Source organism: Pantherophis guttatus, chromosome 2 (assembly GCF_059756535.1).
Source record: "Pantherophis guttatus breed Tessera chromosome 2, ASM5975653v1, whole genome shotgun sequence".
NCBI lineage: Eukaryota > Metazoa > Chordata > Lepidosauria > Squamata > Colubridae > Pantherophis > Pantherophis guttatus.
In genome coordinates this window covers 253,530,293-253,549,369 of record NC_142064.1, presented here as the reverse complement: position 1 = coordinate 253,549,369, position 19,077 = coordinate 253,530,293, and the positions used below count along the sequence as shown (strand labels likewise).

Genomic DNA, 19,077 nt, shown 5'->3' with positions numbered 1-19,077 from the left:
CGTCTGCCTTGGGTTTTGACGGAAGCCCCAGCTTCAATCTGGGTCTTTGCCTTTTTCCCCTCTGGGGAAGTAGCAGTAATTGTATTATTTGGCACAGGAAGCATTTTTCCAATCATGTTTAATATAACCTGGTATGTTGCAGCCTCCAGAAACAATTGCGTTGTGAAGGAATTATTATACAGTAATGGAGTTCCTCCCCCCACCACCACCACCACACCCCAAGAGATGGAGGTCAACAATACAGAATCCCAATTTCTAAATATTGCCATAGGGATATCAGCATAGTTAAAGCTGTGTGCCTAGTACTCTGCTTACGGACAGATTACATTTTGAGAGGCTCCAGCAATGGTGGGTTCTAACTGGTGTTACTACCAGTTCTCTTCGCGCATGCGCATTAGATTTCTGCCCAGGTGAGGCGCAGCAATCCACTCTGCCGCACCTATCAGCTGGGCTAAAAAACGACAAATAAAGGTAGGTATAACATGGGGGAGGGCCCAGCTCACAGTCATAGAGAACCGGTTCGCTGATGTTACATCATCACCACAACCGGCTCGCCCGAACCGGGCCGAATGAGGAGCAACCCACCACTGGGTTTGAGGTCCCAATAGCCATTCTTATGCTGGCTGTTTCTCTGCTACGAGCCTCTCTGGGGATGTTTAGGGGAAAGGCTGTTGGAGGATCCAGATATGGCTCATGTTAGATTGGTGACAGATAGAAGAGGCAGGACGCTGATTCTTGAACTAATAGTTCTTTATTCAGTAGATTGGTACAACCCAGCAACTTGCCTGTCTGACAGCTCACCCTTTTATAGGGAGCTGTCAGATGGCTCAACCAATGAAATTTAACTATTTTTCCTGCTGTAATGGCGGACCTGAGTGAAGCCTTCGTACCTCGGCTTCACTCCCTTATTAGTATATTAACAGCTCAACTTGGTTTTTTCTTCTCCACTTGATCAATTGTCCCAAAGGTGCTTTTTTTTCAAGAGGCAAGTGGTCTGTCTGGTTATCTTGGAAGATGTTTCGCTTGTCATCCAAGAAGCTTCTTCAGCTCTGAAGAAGCTTCTTCAATGATTGAGAAGCGGTTTGGTGGGTGTGGCTTGGTGGGCGTGGCAGGGGAAGGATACTGCAAAATCTCCATTCCCACCCCACTCCAGGGGAAGGATACTGCAAAATCCCCATTCCCTCCCCACTCCAGGGGGAAGGATATTGCAAAATCTCCATTCCCACCCCACTCTGGGGCCAGCCAGAGGTGGTATTTGCCGGTTCTCCTAACTACTCAAAATTTCCGCTACCAGTTCTCCAGAACCTGCTGAATTTCACCCCTGCTCTCAGTAATCTTACTTTTCCTGATTCCTTCTTATTACTACCATAAGCAGAAGTGTCTCCAACTTCAATTTTCTGTCTTCTAGGCTCAGCTTCCCCTCCCTTCTCTCTCCCCACTCCTTCTTTCTCTCTTCTAATGCCCCTGCAGTCAATGCTGGCCTCTTGTTGCAAAACAGAGGGCGAGATTACTGGTAAAAACTGAAAGGCAAAGCAACAGATAAGCAGCAGCAGTAAAGCAGTCTCTGAGACTGCCTCATTCTCTTCAAGATGAGTCACCTCATCGATCATCAAGAGTAACAGCTAACTAATGCTAGGTTCTGTTTAGAAGCTCTCCACAAGCAACACGACTCTAAAGTTTTGACCCAAACTTGGCACTATGACTTCATGGCCCTGCTATGATCAGGAGACAGCAAGACCTGATCTTAATTGGCTGGCACACGAGTCCAGAAGGAAGTAAAAAGTCAGACTTTCTCAGTTCTGAAATTTAACTGAAGATCTCTCCCCCTTGTCTCTTCTCCTTTGTTCAGCCTGCAAGAGTGAAAAACAAGCAGGCTAGCTCAGAATGAGCTCTGAACTTCTAGACTTTTCTTAATATGAAAGAGAAATCAAAGTAGGTCATAAACTCCTCGAAACAACACCGGTGCTTTTTCCGCATGGTCACTATACAGTACAGGAAGTCATCCAGAAGGACCAAAACATCCTATTAGCAATCAGGAATGTTCAGCGTCTATAGAATACCAGTGAACTCTGGGGGGGGGAGGGGAGATAGGATTCTCTTTCAGGATCTCTTAGGATCATTTTTTTTGCAAATGTAGCGGTGTTCAGTGCTGCATCTCCCAGAGCTGGCTGTGGCATCATCGTTCAAAAACGCACAGTCCCCTCCGTTTCCCATGACTTTCAACCTGTAATACAGTAAAAGCGGAAATTAGGCAGTGGGGAGTATTTCCCACATGGAAGCACCAAAGGGGTCCCGAGTTTACAGTTCATGTAGCTGAGAGTTCCCCTACCTTTCCAGGTTGGGGGCCCAGAGAGGGTTAAGGGGAGGGAAAGGGGATGATTTTGTGGGAGAGGCAGATGGATGTGTACGTGTGTACGTATGCACCCACAACATTTGCAGCAACAGTCGCACAAGTGGGGCAGCAAGCACCCATAAAGAGGCTTGCATGAGTGGAGCCATGACCACCTGCAATGACGCTCACACAAGTGGGGCCACAAGCACCCACAATAAAAGCCTCGTTGCAGGCACTTGTGGCCCCCTTCATGCGAGCGTCATTGCCTTGTTGTTGCCCCAAGTCGGGCTGCAACTGCTGACAACACTCATATTAGTGTTCCCGAGCACGCACATAGATGTACGTGTCCTGGCCACCTACTCACTTGGCCCAGTGGCGATTTGGCCATGGGCCAGTACTGGCCTGTGACCCACAGTGTGGGGACTACTTATCTAGCTGAGCCTTGCATTCACAAATATGAGAATTCATGAATTCATCTATTGGGAAGTGTTAATTGTACAGTATATCTGTGTTTTAGATGATTAGGGGACTGGAGGCTAAAACATATGAAGAACGGTTGTGAGAACTGGATATGTCTAATTTAATGAAAAGAAGGACTAGGAGTGACATGATAGAATTCTTCCAATATCTCAGAGGCTGCCACAAAGAAGATGGAGTCAAGCTATTCTCCAATGCACCTGAGGGCAGGACAAAGAAGCAATGGGTGGAAATTAATTAAGAAGAGAAGCAACCTAGAACTAAGGCGAAATTTCCTGACAGTTAGAATGATTAATCAATGGAACAACTTCCCTCCAGAAGTTGTAAATGATCCAACACTGGAGGTTTTTAAGAAGAGACTGGACCACCATTTGTCTGAAATATTATAGAGTCTCCTGCTTGAGCAAGGGGTTGGACTAGAAGACCTCCAAGGTCCCTTCCAACTCTGTTATTCCAATGAGCTCAGCATTCTGGACTCTAAGTGGAATTCTGAACATGGTATTTACACAGGTAGTCCTCAACTTACAACCACAATTGTGACTAGAATTTCCATTGCTAAGCAAGGCAATTGTTAAGCGCGTTGCTCCTGATTTTATGACCTTTTTTGCCACAAGCGGATCACTGCGGTTGTTAAGTAAATCACGTGGTGGAATCCGGATTCCTGCATCAACTTGGCTTGTTGGAAACCTGCCGGGAAGGTCGCAAACAGTGATCACGTGACCCCAGGATGCTGCAACATCTGTTAACGGTTTTGCCAGGAGACCTGGGGACTCCAGGGTGATATGGAGCCCATCAACTGGTTGGTTTGATTGCTGTCGCTTTGTGTTGGGGGTTTATTGGGTTTTGTATTTGTTTAGGGGTTTTACGTCTCTAAGCAGCCCAGTGTCACTATGAGTTGGGCAGCCATATCAATTTTCCAAATAAATAAATTGGTAAATAAATAAAAATAACGAATAAATACATGGCAATACAAAGTTTGATCATGGGGCAGCTATGATGGCTGTATTTGCAAGGGCCGATAAGTCAATTATTTCACTTCTGATGTAAGTTTGAACGGTCACTAAATGAATGGCTGTAAGTCGAGGATTACCCGTAATGCATTTCTGAGTTACATTAGTAGGGCCAAATCTTTTTAGACGGCAGCTCCTGAATGCTGGAAGCCAGAAGGGTCTTTCTAAGATCAGTCCTGAGCTGCACACAGCCTCAACCGAGGCATTTTACTTTCCACTCTTGCCAATTGGAAGGAAAAGAGGAAGACTCACGTTGAATGTTCTCCATCTAGCCACTTCCAGGGTTGATCTGGTTCTCCCTTGAGTCCGATCCAAAAGACCTGGTTTCTTGTGAGCATCGTCACAAAATCCTTTAAAAGCAAAAGTTATGCATGTTAGAACCTTGCATATCTTTTGAACAGTAATCTAATCTTAATACCGTATTTTCCGGCGTATAAGACGACTGGGCGTATAAGACGACCCCCGACTTTTCCTGTTAAAATATAGGGTTTGGGCTATACTCGCCGTATAAGACTGCCCCTCTTCCAACGCACACCAAATAAAAATTAAAAAACATCAACTGGCTCATCCACAATGTAAAAGCAGCTGTGCTAGACCCAAAATGGCCCCTGCAACAAGCAGGAACGTCACACTGTTATGGAAGAAGGAATTAAAGAAACATACCTTCAGGGCAGACAGAATCAGTTTATTTATTTATTTATTGCAATAAAGGATCAGACCGGTATCATTACCAAAAAGTCTGAACAAAAGCATGAAACGAAGATCTCAGTCTTTTATACATGGTCAGTCAAAGGATTCTGTGAAGTCAGCATTTCTTATCACTACAGACTAATTACACAAAATGACATACCTTAATTACTGAGTTTGTTACTATCTTTGCAAAACAATTATAATTCTTTTTAGAAATCACTGAAGCATAGATTCAAATTATCTTCTAGTTGAAACAATAATATGGTCATCTCCGTCTCTCTGACCTTCAAAGTGTAAATGCTTATCTCTGACAACTGAGGGGCCTCTCCTCACTGGTTCTACATCAAAGAAGGAATGTGTCTGCCTTTTATTTCAACTGGATACATTTGCAAGCACAATTTCTCTTCTACAATACTATGAACAAAGAGGGCCCTTCAATGATCATCTAGCTGGACCCGCTTTTCCTACTTTTAACACAGCCACAAAAAGCCCAAAAAATCAACTTTCACACTTTACACACACAAAATTCCACATACAGCTTTGTGAGATTTTGTGTGTTTGTGTAGTTAGAGTGAAATACTACAGAAACACACTAAATCTCAGAAAGCTGCACAAATATTATTTTATTTTTATTTTTATATGAAAACTAAATTTAAAACTTCCTAAACTTTAAATGGCTAGGTCTAAAAAAGAACAACTAAAAAAAACCCCAATTAACTATTTTTTTTAAAGCTCCCAAAGGTAAGGTGACCAGACGTCCCGCTTTTGGCGGGACAGTCCCGCTTTTTAGCAATTTGTCCCGCGTCCCGCGGCGTTTCAAAAAAGTCCCGATTTTTCATTCTGCCTCCTGAGTCCCACTGCCTCTTGAGCCCCAGCTGATGGCTAGAAGAAAAAAAAACTGTTTAAACTCTTGCCCGGGGCTTCAAAGGGCTGCCCTACAGGCAATCAGTGTAAAGAGTTTTTTTTTCCCCTAGCTAAACTGCAGAAACGAAACCGAAACCAGGATCTTTAGTGCAACGTGACAAAATGAGGCAGAGAGAGATTTATTTTTATTTTTATTTTTCCTCCCCAAAAAAGGTAGGTGAAAAACTGCAAACAATGGGAAATTTAGGAGGAGAGTTCAAGATTTTAAAACACAAAAGAAAAAAAAGCTGTATTTAACTAGGGAATTGTAATAATTGAATTGAGATACTATTAATTGTATATTGTGTTGAAAGCAGAAATGTTTAAGTTGTGGTTCAGAGGAATATATGGGGGAAATTATTTGGTTTATTATTATTGGTAAATATAATTAATTGATTTGTAAGAAATTGGATTGCATGGAAATAATTGGAATATTCATGTTCATATTGATTAATATACAAAAAAGATAGTTTTATAACTAATTGATTTATATTAAAATGTTGAATTTGTATTAAACAACTGTATTACATAATTACATAATTAAACAATGTGAGGATGGATATAAAAATAGATGACAATGGAAAGGGGTGTAGGAAGTTAGCACCCACCCCTCTCCTGGAAGAGTGAAATATTTTAGGAAATATGAAAAAGGCAGAATATTATATTTCCCTGGGATAAGCATGTTTTGAAGCAGCTCCCATCTTCCTGCCTCCACCCTTTGTCAATGGGCCATTAAGGCTTGGGCCAGTCTATTCTACATAACAAAGATCTACCTCCTTCAGGCAGAGCCATAGTAGGAATTACCAAAGATAGGATTAGCCCTCTACACAATAGCAGCAGAAACTCACCACATGTGACCTGGGAAGCACATGTGACCATCAGCCAGCAAGGCCCCCACCCCCTGGGAGTCTGACAACCAATCAGGATACTCTTTCGTGGCCCCAAGAAATGCAGAGCCAGAGAGAGCATAAAAACCCGAGGATTTACTGTATCTGCCCTTTTTCTGTTCAGGAACTCAAGCCATGTGATCCTGTCCACCATTAAACCATCTTTCCAAGCAGTCTCCATGTTTCCAGTGTCTGTTTTCCCCACTTGGAGCAGAACCCAGAAGGATGTTTCTTCCAACAATTGGCGACCCAGATGGGACTCCAAGCTAACCTAACCAATGGACTAGGCCCAGGTAAGCCTCCCTTGCTAGCAGCAGACCCATTGAGTCTGTGGGTATGTTTTCATGGACCTTGGCCATTTGGAACTAGGTTTTAAAGGGGTTTTGAGTTTGAGCTCAAAGGCTGCTTGGAAAGAAGGTGAGTACCTCTAAATTTTAATTTTAAAGTATGGAAAAGCATGGGAAATTTGTGTATGCCTGCATGTGTGTGAGTGAAGGCCCTTCTCCCACGTACAGCTGGATCTTGCTTCCTCTGTGCATTTCCTAGCCGCAGAAAGACTAACAGTCTGGAGAGCATGGGGGTTTTGCCAGAGCACAGGACCTTCTCTTAGGGAAGGAGGAAGTGTGTGTGTGGGATTCCACCTGGAAAACAGTCTGATTTCACCTCTTTGAGTGACCTCTAGCCGCCCCTCTGCCTACTGCTAGCTCCACCGAGCCATGACCGGTAGGATAGAGAAAGCAAGGGGGGGTTGCCAAACGTGGAACTTTGTGTTTAAAAGGAATGGAAGTCAAGCGAAAGCCAAGCGTGTGAAAAAGGGGGGGGTAATAAAATTGTGAAAGGGAAACCCGGTTTTGTCCAGCCCAGACACGGGGCGAGCGTGTGTGTGTGTGTAAGAGGAGGTGCCCACACCTGGCTGCAGGGGTCAGCAGGTCCTCGTGGATCCCCTTTTTGGATCCGAAAAGTTGTGGTGATTCCCTGGAGGAAGGGGCCCATACTTCGCAAGGGAATCGAAGTCCTTCCCAGAGCTTTTTCCTCTGAAAACTGAGAGCGTGCCACCCGGCTAAGTCGAAGTGATCCTTCCGGAGAAAAGGAAAGGGTCATGGGTAGCGATAGTTCGCGGGTGGCGGGGACCCCAGTAGATGAAGTGCTCGCGGCCTGGGACGCCAGGCGGGTGCCCATATTGAGGGGCATGGATAAAAGGAAATTAGGAAAATTGTGTCAAAAATGGGCTTTGCTAAGAGATAACACCGGGAGACAAATTTGGCTAAATAAAGGTACTTAAAAGAAAAGGGAAATATATAAATAGGAATGTTGGGGATTTTGTTTGTTTTGTTTGTTTGTTTTGTTTGTTTGTTTGTCTCTGTCTTCTATGCAACCACGTGGTATGTTTAAGATTTGTGCCTTCCCTAATTTAACTGAGATTTATGTGGGAATGATCAGTGTGTGTGAAATCTCAGAGTTCTGTTGTCTTCTCTTTGTCTTCCTTGTTTTATGTGTGTGTGTCTTAAGTCTTTGTGCACCCTCGAGGTAATTGTAACTATAAAATGTATCTGATCTCTAGAGACAAGAATTTTAAATTGTTAGAAAAGGAGGAAAAAAAAAAGGTTGAAACAATGAAAAATGGGAGAGAGAGAAAAAAGAAAGAAAGAGCCTTTGCCCTGTGTTTGTCTGGCCAACAAACACAGATTAAAGAGAGCATTTCATTTCATTTCTGGTTTTTTTTCTCCTCCTCTCTCTGTATCTTAAAGTAACAACTCAAGTTTATGAGGAAACGTTTTAAGTTTGTTTACAAGGAAAAAAATCAGTCTTGCATTTACTGTATGTGTTTAAATGGGTTTACCTGTTCATCTCTTTCCTGAAGCATGTGAATCCAGTTTTTTTCTTATCTGTTGTGTCTCCATTTTGTTGAAACTGCATTATCTGTTTAGTAACTGCAATACTGTTGTGTTGTTTCTTTTCAAACTCTGCCTGCAAGCTATCTACCACCCCCCCCATCTCTAATCCTGTTACATTGCCTTTCCTGGGAAGATTACCCACAAAAGGGGGGAGGGGACCCTGTTCTAATGTCTTTCAGCCCTGCACAAAGGACTCTGCAACCTGTGGAAGCAGAGCACATGGATCCAGATGCTGCCTCCAGAGGAGACCTTCCATCTGATTGAACCAAAAATTGGGTTTGAATCCAGCCTCCACTGAAAGTCAGCACAGCAACCAGAGTGGAGCAGACCTTCCCAAGCCTGACTGACCAGCCCTACCACCAAGCATGCCACCCAGCAGACATGAAAGAAATGACTTTGAGATGTATAAGTAAAGACCAAAAGATTCTTTTCAATTCCCAGAAGACAGCTGGAAAGACTATGGGGGGAGGGTGGAAATTCATTGTAAGGTTTTCTTTCTTGTCTCATTTATATTGTAATCAGTTTATTGTAAGAATTGTATTTGAGAGTGATTGCCACAGCAAGTTATGCACACTCTAGATTTCTGTCTGGTGGAGAGGAGAAATATGTCCAAAATGTTTGTATTGTCTGTATTGTAAAAGTAGCTGCATACACATGCACACACAGAGAGACACACTATTCAGAATTAGATTGAAACTATTTCCTTCACTTACCTCCACACAAAGCTTCTCCTAGATTGATTTTTGCTCTGTGGCACTAAAAGCCCAAGGAGTCTTATCTCCCTGCTAATTCCATGGGGAAGGAAGCAATACCCCTCAGGCAATTCCCTCACTTGAAGAGATAGCAGAAAAGGGATATCCAAAACCCAAGCCCTGACTGTGACTCACAAATGATGCTGCCCAGTTGCCCAGTAAAGGAAGATATATTGCACTGGTGGTCTCATGAGTAGAAATCCCAGGGCTCATTATGTGTAACACCAAAAAAAAAAAAAAAAAAAAGGAATGGATATTGTACACTGGCTAACCTCAATTTGGACTCACAAATCCTGGATGCACTAAACTAAGAGCTAGGACAGGTTCAGTAACCAACCCATGAAATGGGCAGCCTGTAATTTAAAGGAAAACTATGGCTGTGAAAAATTTTGGGACATGTGTTTGCTTGAAACCTGACTGGAAGCTCACAGAAAGTAATATCTGAAGTCTGAAATTAATTGGCATGGAAAATTGGATACTGTAAAATTCTTACCAGAAATTTTTTCCTGGCTGCTAGACCTTCATGGTTGAAAGCTTTTGGAAGCCACTGAAGGAATCCTTTTCTGTTGCCTCTATCAATGCCTCCCCTTTGCATTAGAAAATTAAAAGCACCCATTAAGGCTCCCTGATGTGATCAATTTTAATCTTTTGCCAAGAACTTGTTTCAAAACTCACGTTTTGAAAAAAAAAAAGAGTAGGGATTGTAGGAAGTTAGCACCCACCCCTCTCCTGGAAGAGTGAAATATTTTAGGAAATATGAAAAAGGCAGAATATTATATTTCCCTGGGATAAGCATGTTTTGAAGCAGCTCCCATCTTCCTGCCCCCACCCTTTGTCAATGGGCCATTAAGGCTTGGGCCAGTCTATTCTACATAACAAAGATCTACCTCCTTCAGGCAGAGCCATAGTAGGAATTACCAAAGATAGGATTAGCCCTCTACACAATAGCAGCAGAAACTCACCACATGTGACCTGGGAAGCACATGTGACCATCAGCCAGCAAGGCCCCCACCCCCTGGGAGTCTGACAACCAATCAGGATACTCTTTTGGGGCCCCAAGAAATGCAGAGCCAGAGAGAGCATAAAAACCCAAGGATTTTCTGTATCTGCCCTTTTCTGTTCAGGAACTCAAGCCATGTGATCCTGTCCACCATTAAACCATCTTTCCAAGCAGTCTCCATGTTTCCAGTGTCTGTTTTCCCCACTTGGAGCAGAACCCAGAAGGATGTTTCTTCCAACAGGGGTATAATATAGAATAGAAGGGAAAAATTGAATTTGATTAAGATTAGAGATGAGGATGAAGGGTAATATTGGTTTTTTTAAAAAAATAGATGAGGAATAAATATGGCAAAAAGGAAATATAGAAATTGTAAATTTAATTGAAGTGACTAAACACTGTTTAAATTTGTGAACCGGCCAAATACTCTGTTCAAAGAAAATAAATTGTATGTTTGTATGTGTGTTTCTAATTACTGCTATTTATTCATATTTGTTCTCTTTTATTCTTTAAAGTTTAACCATTCATTCTTTATCTTAATATCTTTATATTTGTTTGGGGTTGGCTTTCTTCCCTTTCATCTTTTTTATTGTACAGCAATCTTTCTCCTCAAACCTACCACCTCTCTCTTTTCTTTCCTTCTTACTTTCTCTTCCCCCCACCCTCTTCTTCTCCTCCCTATTTCCTCTTCCTTTCTCCTTCTCCTCCCTTCCTCCCCCTCTTACCCTCACTCCTACTCTAATTTCCCTTCCCTTCCTTCATCCCTCTCTATTGCTGTATCCTTTTATGCATATGGACTACTCAGAGGGCTGAAAAAGTTATTTTTGACTGGTCCTCGCACTTTTGACCAGTCATCGAACTTACGACTGTCTTCACATTTTATGTTTTTTGCCCTATCTTATCACCATGGTGAAGAGAAGCAGTTGTGAAATGAGTGACATGGTTGTTAAGGATGCTGCACGGGCATAAATGTGAGGATGGTCATAAGTGTGAGGACCAGTCAAAAGTGCGAGGACCTGTCAGAAATGACTTTTTTCAGCCCTCTGGTTAGTCCTTTTGTGCATATGGACTACTCAGAGGGCTGAAAAAGTTATTTTTGATTGATCCTCGCACTTTTGTCCAGTCCTCAAACTTACGACTGTCCTCACATTTTCAATTTTTGCCCTATCTTGTCATCATGGTGAAGAAAAGCAGTTGTGAAATGAGTGACATGGTTGTTAAGAATGCTGCACGGGCATAAATGTGAGGATGGTCATAAGTGTGAGGACCAGTCAAAAGTGCGAGGACCTGTCAGAAATGATTTTTTCAGCCCTCTGGTTAGTCCTTTTGTGCATATGGACTACTCAGAGGGCTGAAAAAGTTATTTTTGATTGATCCTTGCACTTTTGTCCAGTCCTCGAACTTACGACTGTCCTCACATTTTACGTTTTTGCCCTATCTTGTCACCATGGTGAAGAGAAGCAGTTGTGAAATGAGTGACGGTTGTTAAGAATACTGCACGGGCATAAATGTGAGGATGGTCATAAGTGTGAGGACCAGTCAAAAGTGTGAGGACCTGTCAGAAATGACTTTTCAGCCCTCTGAGTAGTCCCTATACACATAGCCATGGCCACCCGGTCACATGACCAGCTAGCCACGCCCACCCAGTCACATGGCCTCCAAGCCACGCCCACACAATAAGTCACGCCCACAATGGTGTCCTTCTTACCAATGTTAAAATCTGTTCACCTTACCCTATACACATAGCCATGGCCACCCGGTCACATGACCAGCTAGCCACGCCCACCCAGTCACATGACCAGCTAGCCACGCCCACAAAATAAGCCACACCCACAATGTCCCTCTTTACCAATGTTAAAATCTGGTCACCTTACCCAAAGGGGAAAAAAACTTACCCAATAGAACAGGGGTCTCCAACCTTGGCAACTTTAAGACTTGTAGACTTCAACTCCCAGAATTCCTCAGCCAGCTTTGTTTTGCTGGCTGAGGAATTCTGGGAGTTGAAGTCCACAACTCCTGCCTGCATGATTGCAGGCAGGGAGTGGCTTGCTGATGGAATGGATTCAGGCAAGCGAAGCAAGGCAAGCGTTGCGATTAGCAGCTAAGGTAAGCAAACTGGAGGGGGGAAACTTTTTTTCTTTTACAGGGCTCTGGGCTCTGGCATCCCAGCTGAGTTGCCTGATTAGCAGGCAAAGCTGGGATCGTCAGAGCTTCGATCGCCAGAGCCATTTAAGGCTCGTCAGAGTCTTTTGGGCTGGTCTGCCTGGTTACAGGAGAACGACACCCGGCGTATAAGACGACCCCCGACTTTTGAGAAGATTTTCATGTGTTAAAAAGTAGTCTTATATGCTGGAAAATACGGTAAAACATAGCTAGATGTTCCTGTAGGGAAGGGCAAAATGGGAGGCCTACATCTTCTTAACCCTTTTTTTTGAAGCAATTTTTAAACATTTTGTAAAAGGTAAAATCTTCCCAGAATGAATCTTGACAATGACTACGTCTACACATCTCCTGTTTTTACTGTTGGCTTCATAATTCTATAGTCCGCCTCTGGAGTTCACATTGTGAAGCATTAGAGAATTCTTATCAGAAAGAAACAGATGGCATTGACTTATTTCCATGAAGTTTAGAGTGGTGATCTTGATTTTTTTAAATTTTCACAAAGCAAGCTTTGTGAAACTGGCATTCTTTGGAAGGTGGAGGTTTTAAAGGATCCTGAAGCCTTTGGACAGAAAGGCACCTAAGGAAGATATTTTTATTTTCATTCTAATGATATCAGGAAGTCACTTAACTTTTCCATCTTGTAGATTCACAAGGGTGTCAAACTCGATTTCATTGAGGGCTGCATCAGGGTTGTGTTTGACCTTGGGGGAGGGGGGGCAGCTTGACGTCACTTGTGTCGGGGGCACCTGTGATGCCCAGAGCGCTCTGCCAATGAAAACAGGCTCACAAGCTCCATTTTCGGCTGGGACGGCCTTCTGCAACCCTCTGCCAGCACAAATGGAGCTTGGGAGGGCCACGTGCTGCCCTCGTGAGCCCAGCTTTCGCTGGCAGAGGCACTGTGGGCTGGTCCTTTGCTGTTTCCAGGGGGGCCCCACGGGCCAGATCTAAGCACCCCACAGGCCTTGAGTTTGACACCCCTGTTGTAGAAGTTCTATGCACCATCAATGAAACAACATTATTTCAAGGAAATAATTTATGGTAGCCAAAACCAATTACATTACTCACCATTTCCTCCTTTGTAATTTTGGCCAGGGAAGCATTGTGCAAAATACAGAAGTTCTGGCTCTCATTCCAGGTCTTTTCCTCTACTGAAAATTTGTAGCAGTGTCCCTGATGTCCAATCCAATCAGGTGGACATGTAACAGGTGGACAATTTATTGCATCCTTTTGGTGATTTGATGGCACTGATCTTCCTAGAACAGAGAAAAATGGAAAGAATAGACATTAATTTATCCAGTTCCATTCTTGTAGGTAGGATGGGACCCCCTCTGCTGAATTACAACTTCCTAGTGAGTTCTAAAGAAAACCCAGTCTGGATAAGAAGCTCCATGTTCTAGCACCGCAGTCTCCAAGCTTTCTGGCTTTGCGGACTGGCGGGGTGGGGGGTGAGGGTTGGGAGATGGGATGCTCCATACAAGCAGTGGGCAAGCCCGTGCATAGCTCCATTCGCGCAAGTGGAGCTGCGCACGTTTGCACACTCCTCACACAAGTGCAGCTTTGCACATACATTCAACCGCTGCTTCTGCAGCCTGGTTTTGAACTGGCCATGGCCCGATAGTGATCACAGCCCAAGGATTGGGAACCCCTGCTCTAGCAGTTGTAATGACCTCCGTCCTATAATCAGTGGTGGAATTCAGCCAGTTTGCACCACTTTGGGAGAACCGGTTGTTAACTTTCTGAGCAGTTTGGCAAACTGGTTCTTGGAAGAAATCATTAACCGGTTGTTAAATTATTTGAATCCCACCACTGCCTCTAATCCTCAGATTAAGAGAGATTGCGGACCGGAGTAGCAAATTGCATGTTGGATTTGAATCAGTGGTGGGATTCAAATTTTTTTACTACTGGTTCTGTGGGCATGGCATGGCATGAGGAAGGATACTATAAAATCTCCATTCCCACCCCACTCCAGGGGAAGGATACTGTAAAATCCCCATTTCTTCCCAATCAGCTGGGACTTGGGAGGCAGAGAATAGATGGGGGCAGGGCCAGTCAGAATTTATACTACTGGTTCTCCAAACTACTCAAAATTTCCGCTACCGGTTCTCCAGAACTGGTCAGAACCTGCTGAAACCCACCTCTGCTTTGATAAACTCACAAGCATGATGGGTTGTAGCCTGGCCAATAATTTTTGTGTTGCTCCAATCAAACTGGTGCTGTTTGGTGCCAGTGTGAGTAGAGATTAAAGATTTGGGATCATGGCATTAGACTACCAGCCTGTGTTTGTGGATCCTGTTTTTTAACTGACATGTGTTGTGGCCCCGCCCTCTGAGCCTATCTCATCGGAGGAAGAAGGCTCCGAACATGAGGGAGAGGAGTCAGCCAGGCCTCCCTCTCCAGGCCCCTCCCCTCTGGCACTGTCTCAGGTGCCGGCCGAGGGAGAGGAGATTAGCCAGGAGCCAGGTGTCTCGGATGAGAGCGAGGAAGGAGAGCCGTCGTTCCTGGATGCACAGCAACGAAGGCGTGATAAACGGTTGCAGCAGTTAAGGAGGCATGCTAGGGATTAGAACTGAGTCACTGGACCACACCCCAGAGACTATATAAGAGAGGGTGGTGGCTGGTAAAACTCTGTGACGAACAAAAACTAACTCTGGCTAGTCACTTGAACAACGTCTGAAGCTGCCGAAGGGATATTGTTTTGCTGGACTATTTGCAATGCGTATGTAATTTTATGTTATCTGTTGCAGTAAAGCTCTTGGCAGACGGTGCTTATATTGTTGCCAAGTTTGAGATAATGACCTGTGTGCGTGCCAAGTACTTTCTTAACTCTCGGCTGGCTGTGTTTGTGTGTGTGTGTAGACAGGGACAGATCAACGTGATGAAAACCAGGATCCACGAACACCAGCTGGCCATCAAGCACCATGATCCCAAATCCAGCAAACGGATCCTCAACCAATCCACGCAAGCCCCTCCACCAGCAGTTCACCACCCAATGACTCTGACCTGATGTAATCTCAGCGGAAGTCCCATCACAAGACTCACTGAAGACTCACACCAAGACTCATCGCAAGACCCTCACTTGACACACCCACACCTGAAGCCCTTATAAACAGAAGAACGCTGACGCTGACGTTCCCTAAACGCCACTGAAGATGTTACCTATCCTGGTAATGAAACATTCGGAAACCAACCCACAAGCTCTGAGAACGAACTTTCACCCTCATCTTACACCTGAGCTACAGATATTTGCCACTATTGGAAGGAAATGCATGTTTGTTTATTTTACTTGTTGATTTTTGCCTCTACTACTACAGTCAGCTGGCAAAAAAGACCCAAACTGTTTGCCTAATTACTCCCTTAAACCTCGGGTCTCCAACCTTGGCAACTTTAAGACTTGTGGACTTCAACTCCCAGAGTTCCTCAGAGTTGAAGTCCACAAGTCTTAAAGTTGCCAAGGTTGGAGACCCCTGCCTTAAATCATTATTTCGGCTCTTCTCACAAGTTCCAAATGGCCATTTTTTCCCCCTCTAGCAATCTTATTCTGGATAAATCTCAGAAAACAAGTCTCAGGGATACTTTCAAGCGAACACAGAGATTTTTTTCCCAAACAAAGGAACTGAAGTTTTCTGAACTGGAGAAAGTAGACTAAAATCTGAGGCAAAGCCAACTCTATATTTCTGACCTATTTGCAGACGTCATTCGGCTGCATGAAGTCACGCCAAGAAACTTTTCATGGGAGCAATATTAAGATCTGGATTCCTTACCCTGATAGTAAACCAGGCAGACGGTGAGGATAAAAATGATGATGATGATGACGTGGGAAATGACAGATACAATCAATACATTTCTGTGTTTATTAACAGCTGATTTGAACGTCTTGAAACGTGCTGCATGACAAAAAGAAGAGAAGCAAGATATACCGGCATTCATCTGTTACACCAAAGGAAGCTAGAAAGGAAATCTGGAAACTCTTGGTTTTCCTTGAGCTGAAATCCCCAAATAAAATATTATACACATTTCTAAATTGCTAAGGTTTTCTTGTTTTCTGTTTTGCTTTTTTTTAAAAAAGAATTCCAAACCTAATAGTTCTCCTCTTGAATCAACCAAAATGTCATTCTAAGTCTGATGAATATAAACTGAGGTACAGTCCAATGTTTTCATTAAGAAAATAAAACTTCTTAGGAGTTCTTGCCCTTAATCTTTTCCTAAAGAACTGGAACCCATTATCTTCTCCTCTCTCTCTGGAGGGATTCCCACATGGGCTGATAACTTTCATTGAGGGGTGGATATCTCTTGCAGGATCCAATCTGGGTCGGTCACTGGGATTTGTTTTCCGAGCCTTCGGACTCGTGCTGAAGCTCATCCTCAGGGAACTTCTCCCTTGTCAGAGGGAACTTCCCTGAGGATGGGCTCCAGCACAAGTCCAAAAACTCAGAAGACAAACCTCTGGTCCCAGTGACTGACCTAGATTGGACCCTGCAAAATTATCCTGGGACACCAATATTCACCTTCATGGTGGATACCTCTTGAATTTATAGACCATGTTGTGGGCACACTCTCAAAATGGCTGCAAAATGCCTTTATTAAAGTCTGCCATGATGATATGTCCAATCACCAAACAGCAGTTTGAGACTCCTCCCTCCACCTCCTCAATCTATTCTTCCACACCATCTTGACTTCATCTCTTTATGGGAAAATGGGCCTGACGAAATTCTAGGTGTAGGGACCCCGCTACTGTCTGTCCGTCCGTCCTTCCTTTCTCCCTTCCTCCCACCCTCTGTTTTCCTTCCTTCCTTCCTTCCTATCTATCAGTGGTGAAATCCAAATATTTTAATACCAGTTCTGTGGGCGTGGCTTGGTGGGTGTGGCAGGGGAAGGATCCTGCAAAATCTCCATTCTCACCCCACTCCAGGGGAAGGACACTGCAAAATCTCCATTCCCACCCCACTCCTGGGGGAAGGATATTGCAAAATCTCCATTCCCACCCCACTCCAGGGGAAGGACACTGCAAAATCTCCATTCCCACCCCACTCCAGGGGAAGGATACTGCAAAATCTCCATTCCCACCCCACTCCAGGGGAAGGATATTGCAAAATCTCCATTCCCACCCCACTCCAGGGGAAGGACACTGCAAAATCTCCATTCCCACCCCACTCCAGGGGAAGGATACTGCAAAATCTCCATTCCCACCCCACTCCAGGGGAAGGATATTGCAAAATCTCCATTCCCACTCCACTCCAGGGGAAGGACACTGCAAAATCTCCATTCCCACCCCACTCCAGGGGAAGGATACTGCAAAATCCCCATTCCCACCCCACTCCTGGGGGAAGGATATTGCAAAATCTCCAATCCCACCCCACTCTGGGGCCAGCCAGAGGTGGTATTTGCCGGTTCTCCGAACTACTCAAAATTTCCACTCCCGGTTCTCCAGAACCTGTGGATTTCACCCCTGCTATCTATCTATCTACCTACACTACCTACCTACCTATGGTCCCTGGAACAAATCCATTTTCCTTCTTCTCCTTTTTGCAGCATCCTAAACAAAGAACATGCCCAGACACATCCATACTAAAATCTATATTGCTGAACTTTCAGAGCTGACTTACCTCTCTCTCTCTCTCCTTCTGAAACTTAATGCACTTTTGATGTAAATGACTTGTTAAAACTTACTAGAATTACTTCCTCCCTCTGTGGTCACATTTGCTCCATTATTTCATTATGTTTATTTTATAGCGGTCCCCTGCAGCAGACTGTGAATGCCTGGTTCCCTGCCTCATGAAACAAAGTTCAACTGGCAAGGTCCAGGAAGAGGACTTTGTCTCAACCCAATGGGGAGGTGGCCCCCATCCTCCAGCCCTGCCCAAATTCTGGGATATAATACCTCCTCTTGCCTCCGAAACGATGCACTAAGGACGAGAGAGAGGCAGTGACACTGCTGGCTTCATGTCTCAGGTTATAACACTACACCGAAATGGCTCTCTCTTCTTAACAATGGGAGATAACAGCGCATAAGCAATTAAAAGCACATAACCACAAAGTGTTCTTACTTTTCCGTGGTAATGAAGCAGGTGGCATCTCCGTTGCACTGGAACTCTCTGCAATAAAAACGCAGGAGGAGTCGGGGTTGCTTTCCCTGGTCCTGCCCGAATGCCTTGAAGGAGAAGACATACCGGTAGTATCGGCTCGATCTACAGCTCGCTCAATCCGCAAAGAAGACACACTTCCTCATTTTACTACGAATTAAGCCCTCTCCCCCTCCCCTCCCTCTCTTGCTGATTGGCTGGAAATATGAGATTGATGGTCAATGAGTCATGGTTTAAGTCACTAAGTCAGTACAAGGGAAGTGTAGAGGTGTTCATTTAGGTCCTGTAATTTGGTCTTTTGGTGTTTGCTAATTTGGCTGGGAGAAGGGGAACACACGTTAAGTTAAGTCTTCATCCCCAAGGAATGCGTAGGTTACAGGGAAACAGCATCCTGAGTCACACGGAGCTGTCGTGGAAAAATATTCCACAATTGATCCCCATTGAGGATTACATTTCTGACCTACCAAAGAAATAAATGCCCCTGGCTAAAGAGTCGCTGAAGACTTCTTGTTTTACTCTCTCCATACGGGTTTGCCAGACAGAAGCTTTTGGATATACCATAAATACGCTTTTGGCTCGAGTTATTTTGGATACTGTTCACCAAAGCTCAGTTGTTGGGATGAAGAGGTCTGGCGAGGGCTGACGCAGTAAAGAAATGACTCATTGAAATTATAAGTTCCTGCCTGGGTGTCCGCTTTAGATTTTTTCCTGCTGAATTTATGACTAGGGAAAGGGATATGAACCTAATTTCTAGTCAGTTATTCAGGAGTTGGGTTTCTCCTGTGATGTGTGAGGATTGGTATTTGTGGGTGTTGTTATATGGAAAGCTTCTTCTTCTTCCTCTTCCTCTTCCTCTTCCTCTTCCTCTTCTTCTTCTTCTTCTTCTTCTTC

General features: G+C 44.1%; 1 protein-coding gene across 1 annotated transcript; it reads right to left on the bottom strand.

The window, feature by feature from the left end:
- Positions 1-732: 732 nt before the first annotated feature.
- On the bottom strand, positions 733-18,318 carry LOC117668068 (C-type lectin domain family 2 member B-like). The gene is made up of 5 exons (XM_034421763.3): positions 18,151-18,318; positions 15,868-15,990; positions 13,172-13,359; positions 4,072-4,169; positions 733-2,224 (listed from the first exon to the last, which is right to left on the bottom strand). Exons 1-5 carry the CDS (start codon positions 18,269-18,271, stop codon positions 2,101-2,103), a joined length of 654 nt encoding a protein of 217 aa, XP_034277654.2. The 5' UTR covers positions 18,272-18,318; the 3' UTR covers positions 733-2,100.
- Positions 18,319-19,077: the final 759 nt, after the last annotated feature.

Coding starts and splice junctions, on each gene's coding strand:
- LOC117668068 (XM_034421763.3), bottom strand. CDS start 18,271: ATGTCTTCTCCTTCAAGGCATTCGGGCAGGACCAGGGAAAGCAACCCC. Junction 13,360..15,867: donor CTGCCTGGTTTACTATCAGG/GTAAGGAATCCA, acceptor TCTCTGTTCTAG/GAAGATCAGTGCCATCAAAT. Junction 4,170..13,171: donor AAATTACAAAGGAGGAAATG/GTGAGTAATGTA, acceptor TTGCTTTTAAAG/GATTTTGTGACGATGCTCAC.